Source organism: Mauremys mutica, chromosome 13 (genome assembly GCF_020497125.1).
Source record: "Mauremys mutica isolate MM-2020 ecotype Southern chromosome 13, ASM2049712v1, whole genome shotgun sequence".
Lineage (NCBI taxonomy): Eukaryota > Metazoa > Chordata > Testudines > Geoemydidae > Mauremys > Mauremys mutica.
Window position 1 is genome coordinate 607,444 of NC_059084.1, and position 20,824 is coordinate 628,267.

A 20,824-nucleotide genomic window follows, 5' to 3' on the forward strand; every position below is an offset into this window, starting at 1 on the left:
ACACAAATTAGGCGTTAAAAATACTCATTACCGTCAACATGACACACCGTCGTTATTTCAAAATAATTGTTGGAAAAGCTCAGTTAGCTACACAGGCTTCACTTTGGTGCAGAAAGGTGACCAGAAAACCCCCAACAACCTCACCCCAGGAAGTGCAATCAATGCTTGTAATCCTTTTAAATATAAAAGGTAGTTGCTTGTAGCTGCCAACATCTTAAAAAAGCTATGATTTCCCTGGAGAGAGCCCTTATCAGCTAGGGCTGCATGTCATTCTGGCTGTTTGTCAATCCATCAGACTTCAGTGCCACTGACAGTAAGAAGCCAGGCGTTAAGATTATCACATTTAGCCGTAATGTAGCACAGATTGTGTTGACATTTGGAATATATTCCACCTCAGGAGCCATCTGACTTCTATACTTTCTCCCCAAAGAACAAAATGCTTTGAAATATTTCAGAAAGAAACCATTGTTCTGCGGGAAGCCAGGTGGATGTGCCGCCCTGTTCCATTGTCCCATGAACCACAGCACGACAGGAGGCGACTGGCCAGGCAGGCTATGGTGACCACCACCTGGGATGGAAAGCACTAAACGTTCTGGCCCATGCTCTCATAAAGCACAAAGAAGGAATTTCTAGAGGGAAGTTGGCTGTGGAGTCTCTTGACACTGGATTTACACAGTGTAACTGCAATGGCGTTGCGCTGAGAAACAAGGTCATCCTCAATGCATGGCCTGGGGAGACGCGTCCAGTGAATATGCCCCCAGCCTCCCTCCTGTGTGGTGAAGACAGTGAGCATGGTGCTCACGCCAACATGAAGGCGATAGAGGCATTGGATCTCAAGGCATCATTGGCCAAGGAGGTAGGTGTGATGTGGGCTCTCTCCCCCACACCTTCCCATCAATAAACCTGCAGGCCCATGTGCTAGAATTGACATGTCCCAGCTAGGTTTGGGGTATGAATTCTGTCACCTGTGCATGCAGCTCTTAGTGCCCCAAAAGGCATGTGCAAAGCTCTGTGCGCAGAATGGGGGCTACTTCCTAAGTGTTGCCCTTCAGGTTAATCACAAGTCTTTCTTCTGAGTGGTGAGAAATATATTGTAACCTCCCCATTTCAGTGCAACACGCTCCTGGCCAGGCCAGGCGGCTATACCTCGTGACAGCAGGGATTGGAGGGGGAGGCTCTGCTATTCCACATAAACAGTCAGGGCTTTATTCTCTTTTTCTGGACTCCCATCAGCTGCAGAGCTTGCGCCAGCAGAAAGAGTTGTACAGAGAAAGACCTGTCCCAGGCCATGCTTTGGAGGGGAACCTGGCTGGAGCACATGGAAAGGAATGGTGGTAAATGACCTGAAATTAAGTGATTAATCTCTTTAAATAACCGTGAAACCATTTTCCAGAAAAAGTTAATCTAGTCCCAGTGGCTCTAGTGCTTTTCCTGGGCTCCAATCAATATGTGGTCGCTTGCTTTTCATTTGCAATTCACAGTAATTGCAAAGGAGCATTTTCTGAAGAAAATGACATTCTTGAAGCAGAGATGGTAAGAGACAGACTAGGATCAATTAGATTTAAATCCCAGAGCAGCGAGCGCTGTCAAATGTGCAGGAGAGATGGAGACATTTCAGGAGTCATGGGCTCTGTATGCTGGATTCTCCTACTCAAAGTGGCAGGAATTATCAACGCTAGGACTGACATCATGCATCTCCTGCCTGTTCATTCGGAGGCCTGTGCTGCCTCCAGATGGAGCTGGGAGGGGAGAAATGTTCTCCTGAGCCTTTGTCAGCAGAAGCTGGAAGGAAGATGGATCACAAAATTATAAGGTTAGGAAAGAGGAATAAGATGGACCCAATGACACATCTTTCCTGCAGGTGCAGCAATGAACCTTGCTCTGATCCACAGGCTGCCCAGAACCGGCGCACTCCAGAGCCTGCCGCAAGCTGGCCAAGTTGAATAAGAAGCTGTCAGGCAGGGTAGGGAAGAAATCCTTCTATGGAGCCTGGGAAGGTTCTGAAGCATAAGGCACTGTCCTCCCCAGGTTGGGCAGGAGGATAACAGCTGGGGGGTTTCTCTCTGCCAGCATCACCAATGGGCTCAGATGGGAGCTCTCAGCACCAAGTTGGGAGCTGGGCCCTGGCCTGGCCTGTGAGTTTAGGGCCCAGTTCTGCATCCTGCACTCACATGAGTAGCTCTTACCTGGGGCGAAATTCTCCCTTGTGTAGGAGGCAGGACAAGGCCCGTGCTCCATGTAAACCCCATGGACACACGGGGCTTGAATTTCACCCATGCACAGTCACTTGTGCATCACCCCCTTGGCTCCAAGGTTTGCAGACAGGGGCCCTAAGCAAGGTCACGCTCCCACAGAATGAAGGGCTGTGTGTGCCCCAGGACTAGCGCAGGCAGTAAAGCAGGAAGCTCCCTGGTTTGCTCTGGGGACCCCAGCTGGGCTGGCCAGGGCACAGGCCAGGGCAGCACCTCCTGACCTGGTGTCTGCTCTGTACCTTTGCCTGGCAGAGCAAGGCTCAGAGTCTGGTGCAGGTGCCCTTAGCACTCCATGCACCCTGGGCTGCATCGCCCTGTGGCTGAAGGATAAACATGGAGCTTCTGCACTGATGGAGCCTGAGCGTCGGGGGGCTATTGAAAGGTAGGCATGGCTGGCTGGCTGGACAGACAGGACAGCCATGTCCCTCCTCACTGCCCTCGGTCTGGCACAGAGCTGCTGCTCCTGCACTGAGTCTGCAGGTGACAGGATCTTGTCGGGCAGAGAGGACAGCGACTCCTCTCTGCGGGAGCCCATTGCTTTTCCGTCATCCTCTGTTAAACCAGAACATAATTTTCCGGGATGTCATTCTAATTCTAGTGGGAAAGCTTATTACTTGTGATTTACCCATAAAACAGCCTGATGACTTACGACTGGATGTCAGTGGGTTTGCCTATCAATCTGTCACCGTGGGGCTGCGGGCGGGCTCTCTGCAGGGCAGGGGGAGTGTGCCGAGGGGTGGGGGTGAGGAGGGGAGTGCGCCGCTGTGATTGACACCGTTTTAACCAGCCATAAAGCCTCTGACATGTTCCTTTTGGCTCAGCGCTGATCTGCGCTGCCAGGCTCTAGTGCAAATGTCATTCGAACATGTTCTGCCCATGGTACCTATAAATAATGAAAGCAGCAGGTCTGTGCGCTCAGCTCTCCCCTTCCCCAGGGAGGTGGGCGAAGGCAACTGACCCTTCCCGCACCGGGCTCAGGCACAGCGAAGGGAGGGAGCCCAGTGCTGTGCCCCAGGCTGCCAGCTTATTTATTTCTCTGCCATGTTATCCTGAACCCTAAGGCCAGCGTGTCCCCCTTCCCCTCCTGCAGCCCTGGGCTCACTCCCTTCAGTGGGAGAGGTAGGACCCGTCGGCCCCAGCATGGGGATACTGCACACGTCTCTGAATGATGCCAGGGTCGTCCTACAGCCTGACCAGTGAGAGCAGCCAGCCAGATAATGGCTCACTCGGCCTGCTCTGAGGGAGATGCGGGCCAGCCCTTGTCTCTGCCGGGGGCGGGGGGTGGTCCCGGCCAGCCAGGAGCAGAGCACAGCTTGGCACAAGAAAGGCAGGTCAGCGACTCGGGGTATTGTGCCCAGCTCCCCCGGCGCTCTGTGCCCGTGCCCAGCTTGGGCTCCAGTACAAGGCCCTGCCTGCCCCCCAGCGCTCCCGTCCCTGTGCATGCTCTCGGCTCGCGCTCGCCAGCAGAGGGGCTGGAACATTGACCTTGTGAGCGTAGTGAATAAAATCCCTAAGAGCTGAACACACTCAGACGCGTCCTCAGAACAGGCCCCTGCCTACACGTTTCCTTCGTACGCCAGCAAGTGCAGCCCTCCCTGGAGCAGGGGTTTGTGTCCTGCATGTGGCTCCGGCATCACCTGGTGCGAAGCTGATTAATCCATAACCACGATCTCCCACTCCCAGAGCCCCGGATGGTGAGAGCTCCCCCTCCCTTCCACAGGCGCTCGCTGAAGGTTTACTGCAGCCTCCCTCGTGGATGTCGGTCCCTCTGCAGCGCTGCAGAGGGACCCACCAGCATCCTCCTACCAGGGGCCTTCTGCCGGCTGAGCAGGGTCATGCTGGTGCCCCCACCACATTCCCTGAGACACTTATCAGTGAGCCCAAAAGACCTGCAGCCCCTCTGTTCCCTTGCACACTGGGCTGGGAGCACAGGAAACGGGGGGTAGGCGATGCTCTACTGGCTAAAGCTGTGGTTGGAACGCTAGAGAGCTGGGGCCAATTTTCAGGCTGTGCCTCAGGGTATGTCTGCACTGCGGCTGGTCCAGGTCAGCTGAGACCCCGTGAGGGGGGATGGTCTCAGCGCCTGGGCTCCTGCCCTAGTCTCTACATTGGATTGAGCTGACCCGGGCGCTGGACTGGGACTGAGGATAGCGGGGCGGTGCCAGGAGCCGTGAGACGGAAGGACCCGCTGGCACGCTGAGCGTCGCTGTGCAGACGGTGCTCGTCGCCCTGACTTGGGCTGGAGCTCAGGCTTTCAGGCCTGGGCCTTGCTCCCATGTGCAGTGTAGACGTACACTGTGAGGCTGCTGGTACCTGGGGCGTCCCTCCTGGGGAGTCCATGACCACTCCTGGGTCTCCCTGGAACACGCCACTCCGCGCAATTCGTATTTCATACCGACACTGGAGGCACTTTGTCAGCTCGGCCAGCGCACGTGGCCTGGCTAAGCCTGTGAGACGCGGCACAGCCGCTCCTGCTGGGCTGTCAGTCTGCAGTGATCCCCCGGTGCCCTGGGAGGTTGTTTGGTGTTTGTTACTCCTGTCCCTGCAGGGAAGTGGGGGCTGTGGCTGCTGCAGGGGGGCTCGCTTTGCCCCTTTCTGCACCTTCCCTTTTGTGGGGCTACGGGTCGTGTTTGGAGGCTGCCGGCAGGAGGCTGCTACCAAGGCCTGGGGCTAGAAGCCGACTGGACGGGTCATTGTGGCCACCCAGCTCAGCTGAGCTCCTCCTCACCCTCCCCTTTGATACCAACTCATGACACAGTCACAGTCTGTAGTGGAGATTGAGCCAAGGGTTTGACCTGGCTGTAGGGCAGTGTTAAAATGCTCCACTGCAGCCTGCACGCGGCCTGCTGTATCTGGGCCTGGTGACACACACAATCCATAGCCAGGTGCCCTGACGGCTCGTGCTCGGAGCAGCGTGGGCGGGCCCCTGTCCCTCTCCATTTTGCTCCTCTGCTGCCAGTCTGCATGGCAGGGAAGGCGGCGCCCGCACCATGCCACGCGCTCAAGGAGCTACGGGGGGGTGCTGAAGGCACCTGGGATGGGGAGCGGGGAGGGGGTTATTCCCAGGGCGCAGACACCAGAGTCTGTGCTTGGGACTTCAGATGCTGACCTGCTTGTGCCAATTCCCATTGCAATTCCCAGGTTGGTCATTCAGAGCCCACGAGTCCCACTTCGTCACAGCACACGGCTCGGCCTGGCCGACGCTGGCTCGCTCCAGAGCCAAGTACAAGTCCTGTCATTCCTCCCATGGCAATAGGCAAGTGCTTCCCCACCACCCCGGTGCTGAGGGGTCTTTAGCGTGTGTCTGGCTGTGCTAATAGCAAGGCTCCAGGCCTCCCTCCCTAGACCCTGCCCTGGACAGCATTGCTCAGCTTCTGGAGAGCCCGAATCTCCTGTGCCAGGTCAGGGAATTAGTGCTGGTTCACTGCTACTCCCCACAATTTGCACACGCACCACGCACACTCGTACTGCGCATAGAGGCACTCTCACCACACACACACAAACATGCACATGCACACACCACATGCACACATGCCGGCACGCTCCTTGACAGATCCTAGACGTGTACTAAATTGCAGCTGTCAGGCTGTTCTATGAGCGCAGCGGTAACACAGTTGGGACCCATTGTGATGTCTTCCTAATTTAAACTCTTGTTGTCTTTCAACCACATGCTAATTAGAGCTAATGGGGAGATGATCTCTCTGCTGCCAGCATCTCTGTGTGTTTTTCTGTGGCCCTGGCCAGTAGCTTTTGTTTCACTCTGTTTGCTTTAAACCTGGTACTGGCGTAGTGCGAGCCCCAGTTACCTGCAGCCAGGGCAGTGACCCCGAGATGGGCCTGTGGCCGCTGAGCCAGCACTGAAGGGCCCTCCCCACTCGGGGCTGGCCTAGGCCCCTCGCCCCCCGGAAAGTGCTGTTCTAAAGCCTGGCCTTGTATTCTCCTTCTTCTCAGTATTGCAAAGGAGCCCATCAACGTGGACTCAGCACCGTCTCCATCCAGAGGAAGCAAAGTCTCCTCCCCTCACTCAGGTACAGCCACCACCATCCATCGTTCTCGTTTTATCATGGCAGCAGCCGGGACTGGAGCCCCGTCACACCAGGCGCTGCACCCAGGGCGGCCAGTTCAAACAGAACAGACAGGGCAGAGGCAGGTGGATCATTTGCCCTGGGGTACAGGGCGGGAGATGAGGCCCAAAGAGATCCAGCGCCTGGCCCAAGCTCACAGGGGGGATGTGGCTGTCATGGAGTGTGGGGGAGTCAGGGCCCTGCACCCCTCTTCCTGGGACTCCCAGTGACTCTGAGCCAGCCAGTAAAACAGAAGGTTTATTGGACAACAGGAACGCAGGCTACAGCAGAGCTTGTGGGCACAGCCAGGACCCCTCAATCGAGTCCTTCTGGGGTTCAGGAAGCTTAGTCCCCAGCTTGGATTCCCTGAATTCCAACCACCCAGCCCCAAACCGAAACTGACTTAACTCCCTCCAGCCGGCCCCTTCCTTTGTCCGGCTTCCCGGGCCAAGGTGCTGACACCCCTCCCCCCTGGCTGGCTCAGGTTACAGGCTCAGGTCCTGTCCCTCACCTAAAGTCACCCCCTGCTCTCCCCTCCCCCATGCAGACAGTCCCTACTGCATCACAGTGGCATAGCCAGGAATCCAGCCCAGGTCTCCTGCTACCAGGCTAGGACCTTAACCCTCACTGCCCTCACTATGGGAGCAGCTTCCCCAAACCTCTGCAGAGCCGCCTCATTGTCCGTCAGCGCTTGCCCTGACACCTGCACTGCACTGCACAGGGGCTAGCAGCGGCAGGGGCCGCTCCCTCGCTTGCCAGCCAGGCTCGTGTCCTCATCTTCCTCTCTGCCAGTTGTACCCACCTACTGTCTTTGGGATTGTGAGCTGGCTGGGGCAGGGGCCGTCTTTGTGCTCAGTGTCGCTAAAGCACCGGGCACAACGGGTCCTTCTCCATAGCTGGACAGGGGCGACATATATGGCCTGGCAGCCAGTATGGCGCATCAGTGTGACATGCTCTTGTCACCCTGCCCAGCCTCAGAGGCAGGGTGCTGCATGGCGGGGACTGGCAGCACCTGTCCAGCCTTCTTCCAGCCCTGCCTCTCCAGCCCAGCATTGTGCTGATCCCCGGATTGATCCGGGCAAACGACGCATGCAGCAAATCGGTAGAAGTAAAGCAGTGGACACAACAGACAGCAACTGAGCACAGCATAGCAGAGTGGTGAGAGACTAGTGTACTGGGCATGCACATGCACTCGTGCACACACGTGACCACAGAGCACTCAGATATGCATTCACTCAGAGGTGCATACTCACGCTCCGATGTGTTCACACTCACAGATGCACACTCACACTCAGAGATGTGCACTCACACTCAGTTGCACACTCACACAGTGACATGCACTCACAGAGACGTGCACACACACACAGTCACGCATTCACACTCACAGAGATATGCACTCGCAGTCACAGACTTGCACTCGCAGACACACAGACATGCACTCAAACACAGAGACCCACTCGCTCACAACATGCACACGTGCACAGAGGAGAAAAGTAATTGCCTTATTACAGATTAACTGTCATGCAGCAAAATAACCCAAACACTAACACAGCCATTTAAACCATATTTGCATATTTGTTTAATAAAAAAAGTATGGCTGTTCAAAGCCTGATAATTAATTACCTGGCAAATTTTCTTTTAACTCCCTTCCCTCCCTTTTTATTACAGCCCAAGCTGTTTTCCTGCTTACTCAGCGAAACTTCTGCACTCCTGTATTAGGGTGAGCCGTGCAATGAATAAGTACTTATTAAATGTGCATTACAGCTACAGATGAGCAGAGCAATGAGGTACAGCACAATGCATGTACCTAGAGTCACTTTAGCTATTTATTTCCAGTGTGATTACGCAGGGGACTCCGGTCTGTTGGAGAGAACTTGGGTGTGCAGGAATGAGCCAGCGCCCATCTACGTGTCTGAAAATTGGGGTGCTCCTTCAAGGCTGCTTTCTAGAGCATCCTGCTGGGACAGCCTGGGTGGGGCCGGGGGAGCTAGGAACTCCTTATACACCATGCCCTAGATCAGCTGCTGATACAGCCAGCCCTCCAGAGAGCGCTCCAGCTGGCCACACATGGCACTAGACCCCAAAGGTGTCACACAGCAGCTCTGAGCAGTGACACTCCCAGACTCGTTCTCCTGGAGAATCCAATAGACATGGCAGTGAGGATGCAACCCCCCCTCCCTGTTCCTCCCCCCCCCCCCCCGACATGCCTACACACACATGTCTGGAGCTGGGCAGGAACTGCTTTCTCTGCTTCATGGGAAATTCCCTGATCACTGGGAAAAATATTTTGGGTCGATTGATGCATTTAATTTCAGCTGCGTCAAAACATTTCATTCTGATTTTGACCATTTAAAAATAAATTATCTATCTATCTATCCCCATACACCCCCTATCTATCTATCTATCTATCTATCTATCTATCTATCCCCATACACCCTCTATCTATCTATCTATCTATCTATCTATCTATCTATCCCCATACACCCCCTATCTATCTATCTATCTATCTATCTATCTATCTATCTATCTATCTATCCCCATACACCCCCTATCTATCTATCTATCTCCTGTGAGCTGCAGCTCCCCATGTCTTACCCCCTGCCTCACTCTTGGAACAGTGTCTTTAAATCACCTGCTGTCTGTGTTACACTGTAGCTCTGGGTGCACTTTAGCCATAATTTCCCTGCAGGGGGGCTCAGCAATTATTTAAGTAACTGATTAGTGCTGATTACATGCCCCCTGCCAGCCACAGAAGTGGAGTGAGGAGGAAGAAAGGTTCTGAGGGGACCCTTCCCTGCCTCCCTCTTTTAGAATTTGTTTGGCTTAAGTTCTGAGGAAGTTGTGTTTGTGACCGTCTGCCCCTCTCCGCATTGCTCCAAGCCCTGCATGGGCCCTGGGCACCCCCGCCAGGCTGTGAGTGGGAGACTGCCAATGTCTACATGTTCATGTGTGAGTATCTCAATGTGTGTGTGTGTGCCTCAGTGTCTCTGAGTGAGTGTGCACTGGGTTCCAAGGGGGATGGCTCTAGACTGTTCTCAGTGGTGGCAGGTGACAGAACAAGGAGCAATGGTCTCAGGTTGCAGTGGGAGGTCTAGGCTGGATATTAAGAAACACTGTTTCACTAGGAGGGTGGTGAAGCACTGGAATGGGTTCCCTAGGGAGGTGGTGGAATCTCCTTCCTTAGAGGTTTTTAAGGCCCGGCTTGACAAAGCCCTGGCTGGGATGATTGAGTTGAGGATTGGTCCTGATATCTCCTGAGGTCTCTTCCAACCCTGAGATTCTATGATTATATGATTCTGTGCATCAGTGTGTGTGCGCATCAGCGTGTGTGTCTCTGTGAGTGAGTTTGTGTGTGTGCACCTGTGCGGGAGTGGCGCTTGTCCCTGCTTCAGTGGCTTGGCTACATTTTCAGAAACAGGAAACCAGGAACTAGGTCTCTGAATTGCACCCACAAACTCTGCATGTACACACAGGGCTGGCAAGTGCATTTGCTCACACAGCTCCCTGCTTTGGAGCCACTCAGGCTGTTCCATTGATCTCTGCGCTGGTTTGCCTAGAGGTGGCTAGTATCAGCCTGGCTTGGCCCAGCCCCTTTCCTCCCCTGGCCACAGACACGCGTGTTGCCAGCTGGGATTCTCCAGGCATTTGGGATGCTCAGAGCTGGGGCAGATGAGACCTGCTCCCATCAGAAGTGCAGTAGGTGTCCTGGGACCACCATGGTGCTGCTAGGGGCGGGGGCTGCATGACAGTCCTTGCCCCTGGAGCAGGGAGCTCAGTCCATGCAGACCCAGGAGGGCAGGGAGACGGGTGAGCGCAGGCTGGTCTCTCTGGGCGTAGCCTGTGCATCAGCCTCTCTACAGAGCAGGGTTCCCTTTAAGCCAGATTCCTCCCTGTGTCCAGTCCCCTTGGCATCCTGTCCTGTGGGAATACAGGCCGGCCCGGGAGCTGGAAAACGACACGGGCTGGCAGTGTTTCATAGTGCTGAGGACATGCTGCTCCTGCAGCGTCAGCATGCTGGAGGGACAGGGAGTTGTCTGGGAGCCAGCCTTGTCCCCTTCTCTAGCGTGTTCTCCTTTGAATTAAAATGAGAATGGTCATTTCTTTCACTTTGTGCTCGCCAGTGCCTCTTCCAGATCAGCGTCATGTTCCCGGCGGGAGGCTCATGCCCCAGGCTCTCCAGGAGCCAAGTGCCCTGCGCTGGGCTCCATTTGTGCAAGTTTCTCTTTAATCAGGAGATGAGCAAAGGAGGAGCAAGGAGGCAACTGAGCCACCTGGAGAGGAGCACCTGAGCCCAGCCCTTGTCTGCCTGAGCCTGCCCAGCTCAGCAGCCCCTGAGTATCCATTAACCCCCTCCATTCTGGGGCAGGGAACATTTTTCTTTAGTGAAATGGAAACCGATGTAAATACACCAGAGTCCCTTCCCGAGTCACAGCAGGGGACCTCTCACATTCCCGGCTGGGCTTGCTGCATCTGCGTCTGCTCTGGTTGCAGGCTCCCATCTCCAGTTTGGGCCGTATGGGCTGAGGCCAGTGCTTGGTGCTAAAGTCGTTTGGGACGGTTTGGCTGCCGGGGTTTGATGGGCCATCTCAGCTTTAGACTCTGCTGAACAGGTCCCAAACTGGCCAGGGAATATGTGCGGCCAACCTCTCTACACATGGGGTCCGTCTGCACAACGACCTGCTTTGGCAACACGGCCTCCCCCAGTCATGTGGCTGAGAGGTGTCACCTAACCTGCCTTCATGGTGGCGTTGGGCAGCTGGGCCTGTCACTCTGCTGATGAAGCGGCCGTCAGGCGCTTGGCAAGCCCTGCACGTGCTAGCAGTAGCGCTTGGATGGGTTCAACTGCCTGCTGCTGGCACATCCTCTGGTCCTGCCCCTCTGGGCCCGGATCTCCCTCACTGCCCTCTATTTGCACTGGCTCCTGGAAGGGCTTTTTGTGGGTGGTTGCTGTATTTCCCAGTCTCCCCGCCCCAGCAGCCCCCTCACACACACGTGGGGGCTAGGAAACAATTCTTTCTGGCTTTCCCCCAAACGGACGAGTGGCTTTAAAGCACAGAGGATCAGGGTGAGAGGCTGCGTCTGCGGGAGCCTGTTAGCAAAGGGACTGTCATGAATGCTGCCTCTGCCTGGAGTTTACATTAGTCAAGATGGGCTGGAGGACTGAGCTGTGAGTCCAGACGCAGGATTTCTCTTCTGGCCAAAAAAACAAGTGAAAGGACCCCAGTTCTCAGTGGAACAGGAGGGAACACAGCTCAGCAATTACAGCACAATTAGCTCAAGCAGCAGGCTGACTGGAAATTGCAGATCTGTGCCAGATACTCGGGTAGTGTGAACTTCAGGTGTGAACCGATAGAGGGACTGTGCTGCCAGAACAGACCCTCCAGGCTCCCTCCCCTCCTGACCTGCTTCCCCGAGAAAGGGGAAGCCCCAGCCCGCTGGGCACAGGGACAGAGCCTCTGCCAGCACCATCTGCCGCCATCTCCAGGCAGAGCCCCGTTGCCACCAGTGTCGAGTCTGGACACAGAGCAAGGAGCGACTGTGGCCTCTGGATTCTGCCAACTCCCACGCAGCGCCTGCGAGCTGCTGACTGTCGGAGAGCAAGGGACGGCTGCAATGGTCTCTGCAGGCAGAGCCGCCCCACAGCAAATAAGCACATGGGGCAGCCCAGGTGTTCGTCGCCCTGGACCAGGACCCTGGGCCTTTCCCAGGGAGAGCTCTGCCGGGGGCGATGCAGGAGCCGCTCAGCACCCCAGGTACAGTTCTGCAGCTCCTCACAGCGCAGCTTTACCAGCGGCCTCCGTGTTCTTCGAGTCTCCAGGACTCCCCACCAGCCAGCGCTCCTGCCCCGCTCCCCACAACACCCCCTGCTGGGAGAAGCTGGGGCTGGAGTAGCTGGGAGCCCCCCCCCCACCAGCCAGTGCTCCTGCCCCGCTCCCCACAACACCCCCTGCTGGGAGAAGCTGGGGCTGGAGTAGCTGGGAGCCCCCCCCACCAGCCAGTGCTCCTGCCCCGCTCCCCACAACACCCCCTGCTGGGAGAAGCTGGGGCTGGAGTAGCTGGGAGCCCACCCCCCCCACCAGCCAGCGCTCCTGCCCCGCTCCCCACAACACCCCCTGCTGGGAGAAGCTGGGGCTGGAGTAGCTGGGAGCCCACCCCCCGCCCACCAGCCAGCGCTCCTGCCCCGCTCCCCACAACACCCCCTGCTGGGAGAAGCTGGGGCTGGAGTAGCTGGGAGCCCATCCCCCCCCCACCAGCCAGCGCTCCTGCCCCGCTCCCCACAACACCCCCTGCTGGGAGAAGCTGGGGCTGGAGTAGCTGGGAGCCCACCCCCCCACCAGCCAGCGCTCCTGCCCCGCTCCCCACAACACCCCCTGCTGGGAGAAGCTGGGGCTGGTGTAGCTGGGCGCCCACCCCCCGCCCACCAGCCAGCGCTCCTGCCCCGCTCCCCACAACACCCCCTGCTGGGAGAAGCTGGGGCTGGAGTAGCTGGGAGCCCACCCCCCCACCAGCCAGCGCTCCTGCCCCGCTCCCCACAACACCCCCTGCTGGGAGAAGCTGGGGCTGGAGTAGCTGGGAGCCCACCCCCCCACCAGCCAGTGCTCCTGCCCCGCTCCCCACAACACCCCCTGCTGGGAGAAGCTGGGGCTGGAGTAGCTGGGAGCCCCCCCCCACCAGTCAGTGCTCCTGCCCCGCTCCCCACAACACCCCCTGCTGGGAGAAGCTGGGGCTGGAGTAGCTGGGAGCCCCCCCCCACCAGCCAGTGCTCCTGCCCCGCTCCCCACAACACCCCCTGCTGGGAGAAGCTGGGGCTGGAGTAGCTGGGTCCCCACCCCCCCCCACCAGCCAGTGCTCCTGCCCCGCTCCCCACAACACCCCCTGCTGGGAGAAGCTGGGGCTGGAGTAGCTGGGAGCCCCCCCCCCACCCCCCAGCGCTCCTGCCCCGCTCCCCACAACACCCCCTGCTGGGAGAAGCTGGGGCTGGAGTAGCTGGGAGCCCACCCCCCCACCAGCCAGTGCTCCTGCCCCGCTCCCCACATCACCCCCTGCTGGGAGAAGCTGGGGCTGGAGTAGCTGGGAGCCCACCCCCCCACCAGCCAGCGCTCCTGCCCCGCTCCTTACAGCGATTTCAGATGGGAGAGGCTGGGGCTGTATTTTTTATTCAATTCTCAGGACTTGCTGGCGCAAGACGAGCCCTTCTCACCACATCTGCTGCAGCCTCCCTGTGCTCTCGCCCTAAACCGCCAGGGAGCAGAGGGGCCTGTGGGTCTGCAGAGTGTGGCTGTCCCATGGGCCCAGAGAGTGGGGATGGATCCCCTGGGAAACAGCCCCCGCCCCACCCAATTAACGGTGGAGAGAAGCTGGGACCCAGTGGGCGTGCAGCAGACGTCTCCTCCCGGGTGAGTGAGCACCACTCCTTCCAGTCCATTTAGGAAGCAAGTGAATCAAAGTGACAGCGATGTCCCAGAGGGTTGGTGCGGCAGCAGAGCTGGGGCTGCGGCTCCGGTGCTCAGGGGAGCCTGGCAGCTGGAGACACCATGGAAGTTGCATTGTGATTGGAGCAGCACAAACTCAGCAGCACTTTTCTGTCAGACAGACGAGAATCTCTGTGGGTCACCAGGGCTCCACGCGCTACCCAGGCCTCCCTGACCAGCTTTGGGGGCCAGACCCTGCTGCTGCTCGTGGTGTCTCTGATCCACGAGGGGCAGATAGCCCAGACCTGGCCTTCCCCTCCTTGCTGCTCCCTGTTCAGCCTCAGCACTGGGAGCTGGGCCTGCCATTCGCCCCTCTTCCAATGGCGCAGTTGGCTCGGCCCCGGGGTCCTGAACATCCCTTCATGCAGCTGGGGCAGATTATCAGGAAAGAGTCCAGCCTGAATCCCCATCTCCAGACTGCCCTGGAGCCCAGAGGGACCCTCACGCTTGGCCCTGAGCCCACCTGTGGTGGGGCATGGGCGAGAGCCCTGTCCTGGGAACACCCTTCTCCCTGTGCGGAGAGCGTCTCCGTGCATTGCACCCGGTGCCCGGAGAGCTCCTCCCGGCCAGCTGAGATGCAGCTGAGTCTCATTGCCAGGCACGCCGGGACGGACACCTCACAGATCTCTGGCCCTTCTAGGAGAGCAATGCTAAGGAGGCCGGGGGCTGTGGAGGGCTGCAGCGCCCTGTCAGGCTGCTGATGCTGATTCCTTTCATCTTGGAGCTACTGGCTCGTGTCAGGGCCGAGCTGGAAATGCCAGGAAGTGCTGCGGGCCGACCAGGAAGAGTGGCAGATGGTCAATGATGGATTTGTCACTTTGGATTCAGAGCGGTTTTAAATATTCAGCAGAATCAGAGGTGACAGCTCATGGCAGCAGGCAACATTCTCTGCACATTTCGCTGCAGGATCTCGGTCTCAAGAGGGCAGGGGGAGCTCAGGAGAGACCTTTAGACGTCACGGTGGGATTAACTGAGGTGGTGCCACCATGGGAGCCTGGCGCCAACGAGCCGTGGCCAGGCCTCACGCTCCTGATTCTGCGCCACTTTCCCCGCTGTGCTGTCAGCGCCTGCCAAGAGCTCCCCGCTGGTACAGGTCCCCCACAGGGGTGTGGCATAGCGTTGACTGGGGCAGCCTTTCCCGGCCTCAGCACCATGCGAGGAATCCCACTGGCTCACATGCTCGCAGCGCGTGTGCTGCCGGGCGCACGGTCCCCGTGTGGGGCAGCTTGGGCAGTCAGGACCAGAACGACGCTCATTGACGAAACCATGGAAACGTGCAGGCGACTCTCTAGTCCCTTTGGGGAGGCGTCCCAGCGAGCTCAGCTCCCGTGGCACTCTGCTGCCTGCCTTGCCGTCCTCTGCCTGAACACCTGCCCCAGCCCAGCAAAGCAAGTGAGCGCCCCAGTGAAATCACATCCTCTCTTGTGGGGTGTTTCGCAAATGTTCCAGGACACAGTGCCAGGCCAGGAGACCAAGTTGGGAGGAGCGCCAAGCACCAGTGCAGCCAGAGGACTAGCCCCAGGGGGCGTGGGGAGCTCAGAAACAGGCGCTGCAGACACCTAGCCTGCCATGCAGACATGCAGTGTAGAGCAGAGGCGGCTGGGGCAGCCTGAGGGCTGGCAGCGGGCGCAGAGGGGAGTCAGTTTGCACTGCAGGAGCAGAGGGGTCACATTGTGGTGACCAGAGAGACACCAGCGGGGAGGATTGCAAAGGGTGAGTTCCACAGGTGAATCAAACAATGTCAGTGGCCGTTCCCTGGTGTCTGCTGGGGGACAGGGAGAACGGATGCCCCCTTTCTCACTGCTCTGCCCCACCAAGGGCTGGATAGACTGGTATCCTGCCCCCTCTGCTGCACCCCCTCGCAAAGGTACCAATCCCAATCTCTGCCAGCTCCCCCCATAGCACAGATTTTCCAGCCTTGATCATTCTTGTTGCCCTTTTCTGACTCCCCCCCGCCACCCCCCCCATCCTGTGTGCTCCTGGGAGGAACCAGCATGGTCCTGCACCGGGAGCTCATAGCAGCACCTGTGGCCACTGACAAAGTGGGGAGAAAAAGTGGACAGAGCAGCAGACTCAGGCAGTTCCCCCAGCCGAGACTGGAGCTGTGGCCCGGCTGGGCGTCCTCTGCCTGTCTGCTGGCGGGAGGGCGGGGGAGCCTCGCAGGCAGGGCCATGGTTTATGGAACTGCCTGGATGATCTAGCGCCGCGGCACAAAGTGTTCTTGCAGCCGGGCTTCCGCAGGCCCACCAGCCCCAGTGCCCAGGGCTGCTGAGGAGGGAGGCTCCCCAATGGGCACAGCAGCTGCTGGGTCTGTTCTCCCCGTTAGCTCCATCGCAGTGAGGTCTCCATCACCTGGACTCTCCCAATGCACTGTATCCCTTGCACTGAATTCTTTCTCCTGGTGGTCTGCACAGCAGGCGCCTTGCCTGAGAGCCAGTGCAGTGCCTGGGCTTGGGACAGAGACAGGCTGGCTATATGGCCAGGCTCTGCACACCAGGCCCAGAGGGGCTGGCTCAGTCTCTGTGGTTGGACACTTTGTAAAGAGTCTTTATGAGGTGTTGCATTTTATTCCCTTGTGTGCATCTTATAACCATGCTGACTGCAGCGCCAAGTACCCCCTTCTGCATCCAGGGTGTGTTGAGCCAGCCAGCAGTCCTTGCACCATGAAGTGCCAACGCCGTCCCCTTGGTTTGGCAAGCCCTAGGGTGCGTGACTGGCCAGATGCCGTAGCCCTGCAGCCCACCGTCCCCACAGGGACAGCCTCACAGCAGGCAGCGCTCCCGAGCTCTGGGCATCCCCCCAATCCTGCTCAGTGAGAGCCCTTTGCAACAGGACATACCAGGCAGGGGTCTGGAACAGTTTGTGCTGAGAGCCATTGACCCAAACTGTAAACCATGGATATGATGGAACCACCTCAAGCCAGGGGGTGCGGCCGCACCCCCAGCACCCCTAGTTCCTGCACCTATGATACCAGGAGCTCCTGCCATGCAAAGCCAAGCTGTGCAAAGCTCGCTGGGCCTGAAGCACCAGGCACCAGATTAAAAGTTGGAAATGCAAATACTAATCTAACTGGAGCGGCTAATATACCAAGGCCGCAGCAGGCTGAATCAGCAAGGGACAAAGCAATGGCAAGGTCAGTGGTGCAGTAAAACGATACTGCAGTGAACCTAGGAACGTGGGCACAGAGCTGCCTCGAGCTACGCGGGAACCAGGTACCAAGGGAGAAAAGCTCAGAGCACCCAGCTGAGCTCAGAGAAAATAAAAACCTCTGCAGAATTGGCCTGAGACCCACAGGCTACCGGCTGTGCTGAACTGTGCCACGGAATTCCCCCAAAAGCAACAGTGGGAGAACTGCCGGGAGCCCCATCACTCCAGCCTGGCATGAGGCTGGGCTGGGGAGACGATTTTGCAGGCACCAGAAAGGAGCAGGGAGCTGTAACAGGCTGGATGTGTCTGACTCTCCCAGAGCCGAGTTCCTGGCCAAAGCATTACTGTGCTCAGCCCTGCACCCCACAGAACCTTCCTCTGCTGGGTCCTGCAAAGCACCCAGTGATGAACAGGAGCAGAAGAGTGGAAAACTAGTGGCCCCAGCCCTTACAATGGACTCAGATCTGTGAGCATTTCTGCAGCAGATCAGCAGCAAAAACCCAGTTACTTCCTGGGCGTCAGTGTGTTAACAAACTAGCCTGAGAATTCAGACCCGGTGACTCCCCAGGACGGATCACTCCAGCAAGCCGCCTTCTCTTTTCCTTACTGTTCAGTGTAGTCCCCTGCCCCGTCTGAATGGATTCTCACTCCGCCATCGCTCCCCAGCCTAACCTGACAGCTGAGCTCTGCACAGGAGACTCTAGTATTAGCTGCATGCAGAGTAGGTCCCAGGATATCAGAGAGATGGGGCGGCGGGAGGAGGGGCTGACATGGCAGTTACTGGACCCGGTTCTGCTGGGGGGAGAGAGGAAATTTCGAGCTTACTCTTCTCTACGTATCTGGCAGCTCGTCTCTCTCCCCAGCTTTCGCTACACCACTAAATGCCATGCCCCACCTTGTCTCTCTGACGTTAGCTGTGAGCGGCGGGGAACTTGCTGGGGATTCTCAGACAAGGGCTAGGGGCCACCTGGTCCCTAGCAATGGCCTGAGCTTCTAGTCATTTACTAAAAGCAGCAGCAGGAGGGGAAGGGCCGGGGAAAAGAGCCGACTCCTGCTTTGACATGCTACCTTCTGTGTGTGCTTGTGCACACGTGTGCGTTTGGGGGAGATGCTGCTTTGCACGCTGCAGCTATCACAGATATTCCCCTTCTTTTCTCCCCTCCCAATAGCTCCGTGAGTTTCCCATCTTTGCCTTCATCACTCAGAGCGTTAACTGTTTTGGAGCCATCAAGTGCTGAACGAATAACAGCAGCCCAGCGCCATCGGAGAGACTTTGGTCTCCCTGATGGTGGGCGAAGCAGGGAGCTCTCGTGCGCACCCTGGCCACAAATTGAGGGCAGCACTCAGAGCCAGACGGCCTCTCCGCGCTGAAGAGTCACTCCAGGACATACTAGGCAGAGCTCAGATGCTTGATACTAATCATCCAGTTTGGGGCACTTATGATCCTGAGGGATTTGTGAGGAAATTGCTGTGAGCGTCGCGCACTCAGGTGCAAAGTCAGGGCTCGGTTACAAAGACAGATGGCAGAAAGTCAGCACCAGAGAAACAGGAAACAAATCAATGATTAACTGTCTCCACGTGGGGGGCGGGGTAGCCAGTACTCAGCCGGCCCCCAGTCCCTGTGGAACTACATTTCCCAGAGCACCCTGCCCCAGCCAAGCACCAGCTGACCTGTCAATGAGCCCCTCCCTGCAGCACTCCCCAGGTGAACCTACCTTCCCAACAGGGGAGTGCCCGACACGCGTGCCCCTGCTGGGGGGAGGGGGTGTGACCCGGGCTGCCCACACAGGACCTGTCCGCAGGCCCCCGCTTAGACAGGCTTAGCCTGAAGGGACCCAGGCTTTGGTGTGGGCTGCTCCTGCCTTGCAGCTGCACCCCAGGGCTGGGAAATAAGGGTTTCAGCATAGGCAGGTCCCTGGCTTCTCCTGGGTTTCTGCTCCCTGCCCAGTGGCACGGCCTCAGCTTCCCCAGAGAGGAGTGGAAGCTGTCAGTGCTCCCTGCCCCCAGGCGGGATCAGCGCCTGCCAGCAGTGGGGGCTGTAGCCAGGGCCCCCTTGGCTAATGCAACATTCACTCCGTTCCTTGCTGTGAAAGGGCCAAGGGAGCTGAGAGACGGGGAGCTGCCGGAGATGAGCCCTGGAGCACTCACACTGGTTTTGCTCTGGCTCAACGACTGCTCCCTGGTAACGGGTGAGCTGAGGTTCTAACTGCACGATTACCTGGGGAGCAAACGGTTTGTCAGGAGCTCTTTGGTCTAGCAGAGGAAGGGCTAACACCATCCAATGGCTGGAAGTTGAAGATAAGCAAATTCAGACAGGAAATAAGGTGTATGGGTTTAATGAAGAGAATAATTACCTGTTGGACCCATCAGGCTGGATTTGCCATCACTGGAATTTGTAACTCAATATTGGAAGTTTTGCGAAAAGCTCTGCTCTGGGAATCATTGTGGGGCAGTGCCCTGGCCTGTGTGAGCCAGGAGGTCAGACTAGCTGATCCCAATGCTCCCTGGTTGATGTTAGGAAGTTGTGAGTTGTGTGTATCCGCCCTGGGGGGCAGGGCGGTGTCTCTGCCAGGCCAGGACAATGGAACAGGATTGGTAGAACCCAGCGCGGGCGATTCAGCCAGACGCACCCTGGGACAAAGCATTTGCTGGAGCTGAGAGAAGCTGCTTCCTCCTCCTGTGGGAAGGGAAGGGGGGAAGCGGGGAGAGTGGAAATGAAGTTACCCAAGCAGGAGAAAGACAGGTGGCCACAGCAAAAGGTTGTAATAGGCTGGACATGGGGAGGCCCCGGAGAGAGGCGGGCTCTTTGGGCAGGGAAAGGCGATAGCAGGCATTGACTGGCCAGGTCAAAGGCACAAGCTGACCTGGGGCAGAGCTGCTGTGTTTTGGAAGAAGTCTCGCAGCTGCCGGGGCAGGGAGCCCCAGCTTGGAGACTGAGCCAGGGACAGATGATCAGGGTTTGTTAGTGTGGGGGAGATGTGGGTCGGAGCTGTGGCTGCGCTGCGCTGCGTGACCACCTGGCTCTGGGAAGCGGGAGCCAGCAGGATTACACCTTGGGTGGCGTGTTCAGGCTACGGGGGGGTTCAGGGCTCAGTCCTGGGGCGAGGGCTAGCCAGTGGCTGCTTGCACTCAGGTTACCGTGCTAGACAGCGGCTCTCACTCCCTGGTGCCGCTGGGCACCCCGAGCTGGGGGCAGGGGGGATCCAGCAGCTCACAGCAGTCTGGTGAGCCAGCAGGGGCAGCCCAGACAGCTTGGTGACGGCCACGTCGCCCTGCTGTCCTGTGACCGCGCGCTCCCAGACGTGATGTGCAATGGCAGGCTGGCAAAGGGTGCCTGTGGCAGCCAATAGAGGACCCAACACCTACTAGTGCTGTGGCATCCCGAAGGGCTAACCGGGATGGGGCCCGGGCCTGGCTGTCTCCACAGCCCTGCCCCGGTTCCCGTCACGGGGCGGGGAGGGCGTTGGTGCAGGCACCGGTGTTCTTAGACTCTCTGTCCTTCAGGGGAACATTGGCTCAACCTTTGGTTCCAATCCCTCCATCTCAGTGAACCTGCCGGGCTGCCGAGGGGGCCCAGGAAAATTCGGACCCACCTCATTCCATCCGGAGAGGCTGGTGGAAGTGGCAGAGTAGCAGAACTGGGCTCTTTGCTGCCTCTTCTCCGCAGGGTTAGTTGAGAACTCCGGGGTCCTGTCCACGCTGCCCTGTGAGTTACAGCTCTGATTGGCCTAGGGCTGATCGACCCAGCAGCAGGCTGTGCAATCAGCATGGCGGTGGTTTGTGTGTAAGTGGGACCTTGCAGAGCCTGTTTCATCTGCTCGTCTCTCTGCATTCCCCCGCTGGACCCCATTGTGGGGCTAGTCACAGGGGCGGGAAGAGCTTCCTGCCT

The 20,824-nt window shown here is 57.9% G+C and overlaps 1 protein-coding gene across 2 annotated transcripts in view; it reads left to right on the forward strand.

Annotated features, from left to right (window-relative positions):
* The window catches only part of CDH22 (cadherin 22), a 162,327-nt gene that overhangs the window by 129,127 nt on the left and 12,376 nt on the right, over positions 1 to 20,824 (forward strand). Inside the window, exons 11-13 of one of the 2 annotated variants that reach the window (XR_006573079.1) lie at positions 6,204 to 6,280; positions 7,289 to 7,474; positions 7,985 to 8,036. Coding sequence is in view for 1 of the 2 variants with exons in the window: in XM_044984591.1 (XP_044840526.1) it covers positions 6,204 to 6,280; positions 7,985 to 8,035 (128 nt within the window). In the remaining variant the exon portion in view is untranslated. The remainder of the gene's footprint in view (positions 1 to 6,203; positions 6,281 to 7,288; positions 7,475 to 7,984; positions 8,037 to 20,824) is intronic. The other variant, XM_044984591.1, reaches the window with a different exon arrangement.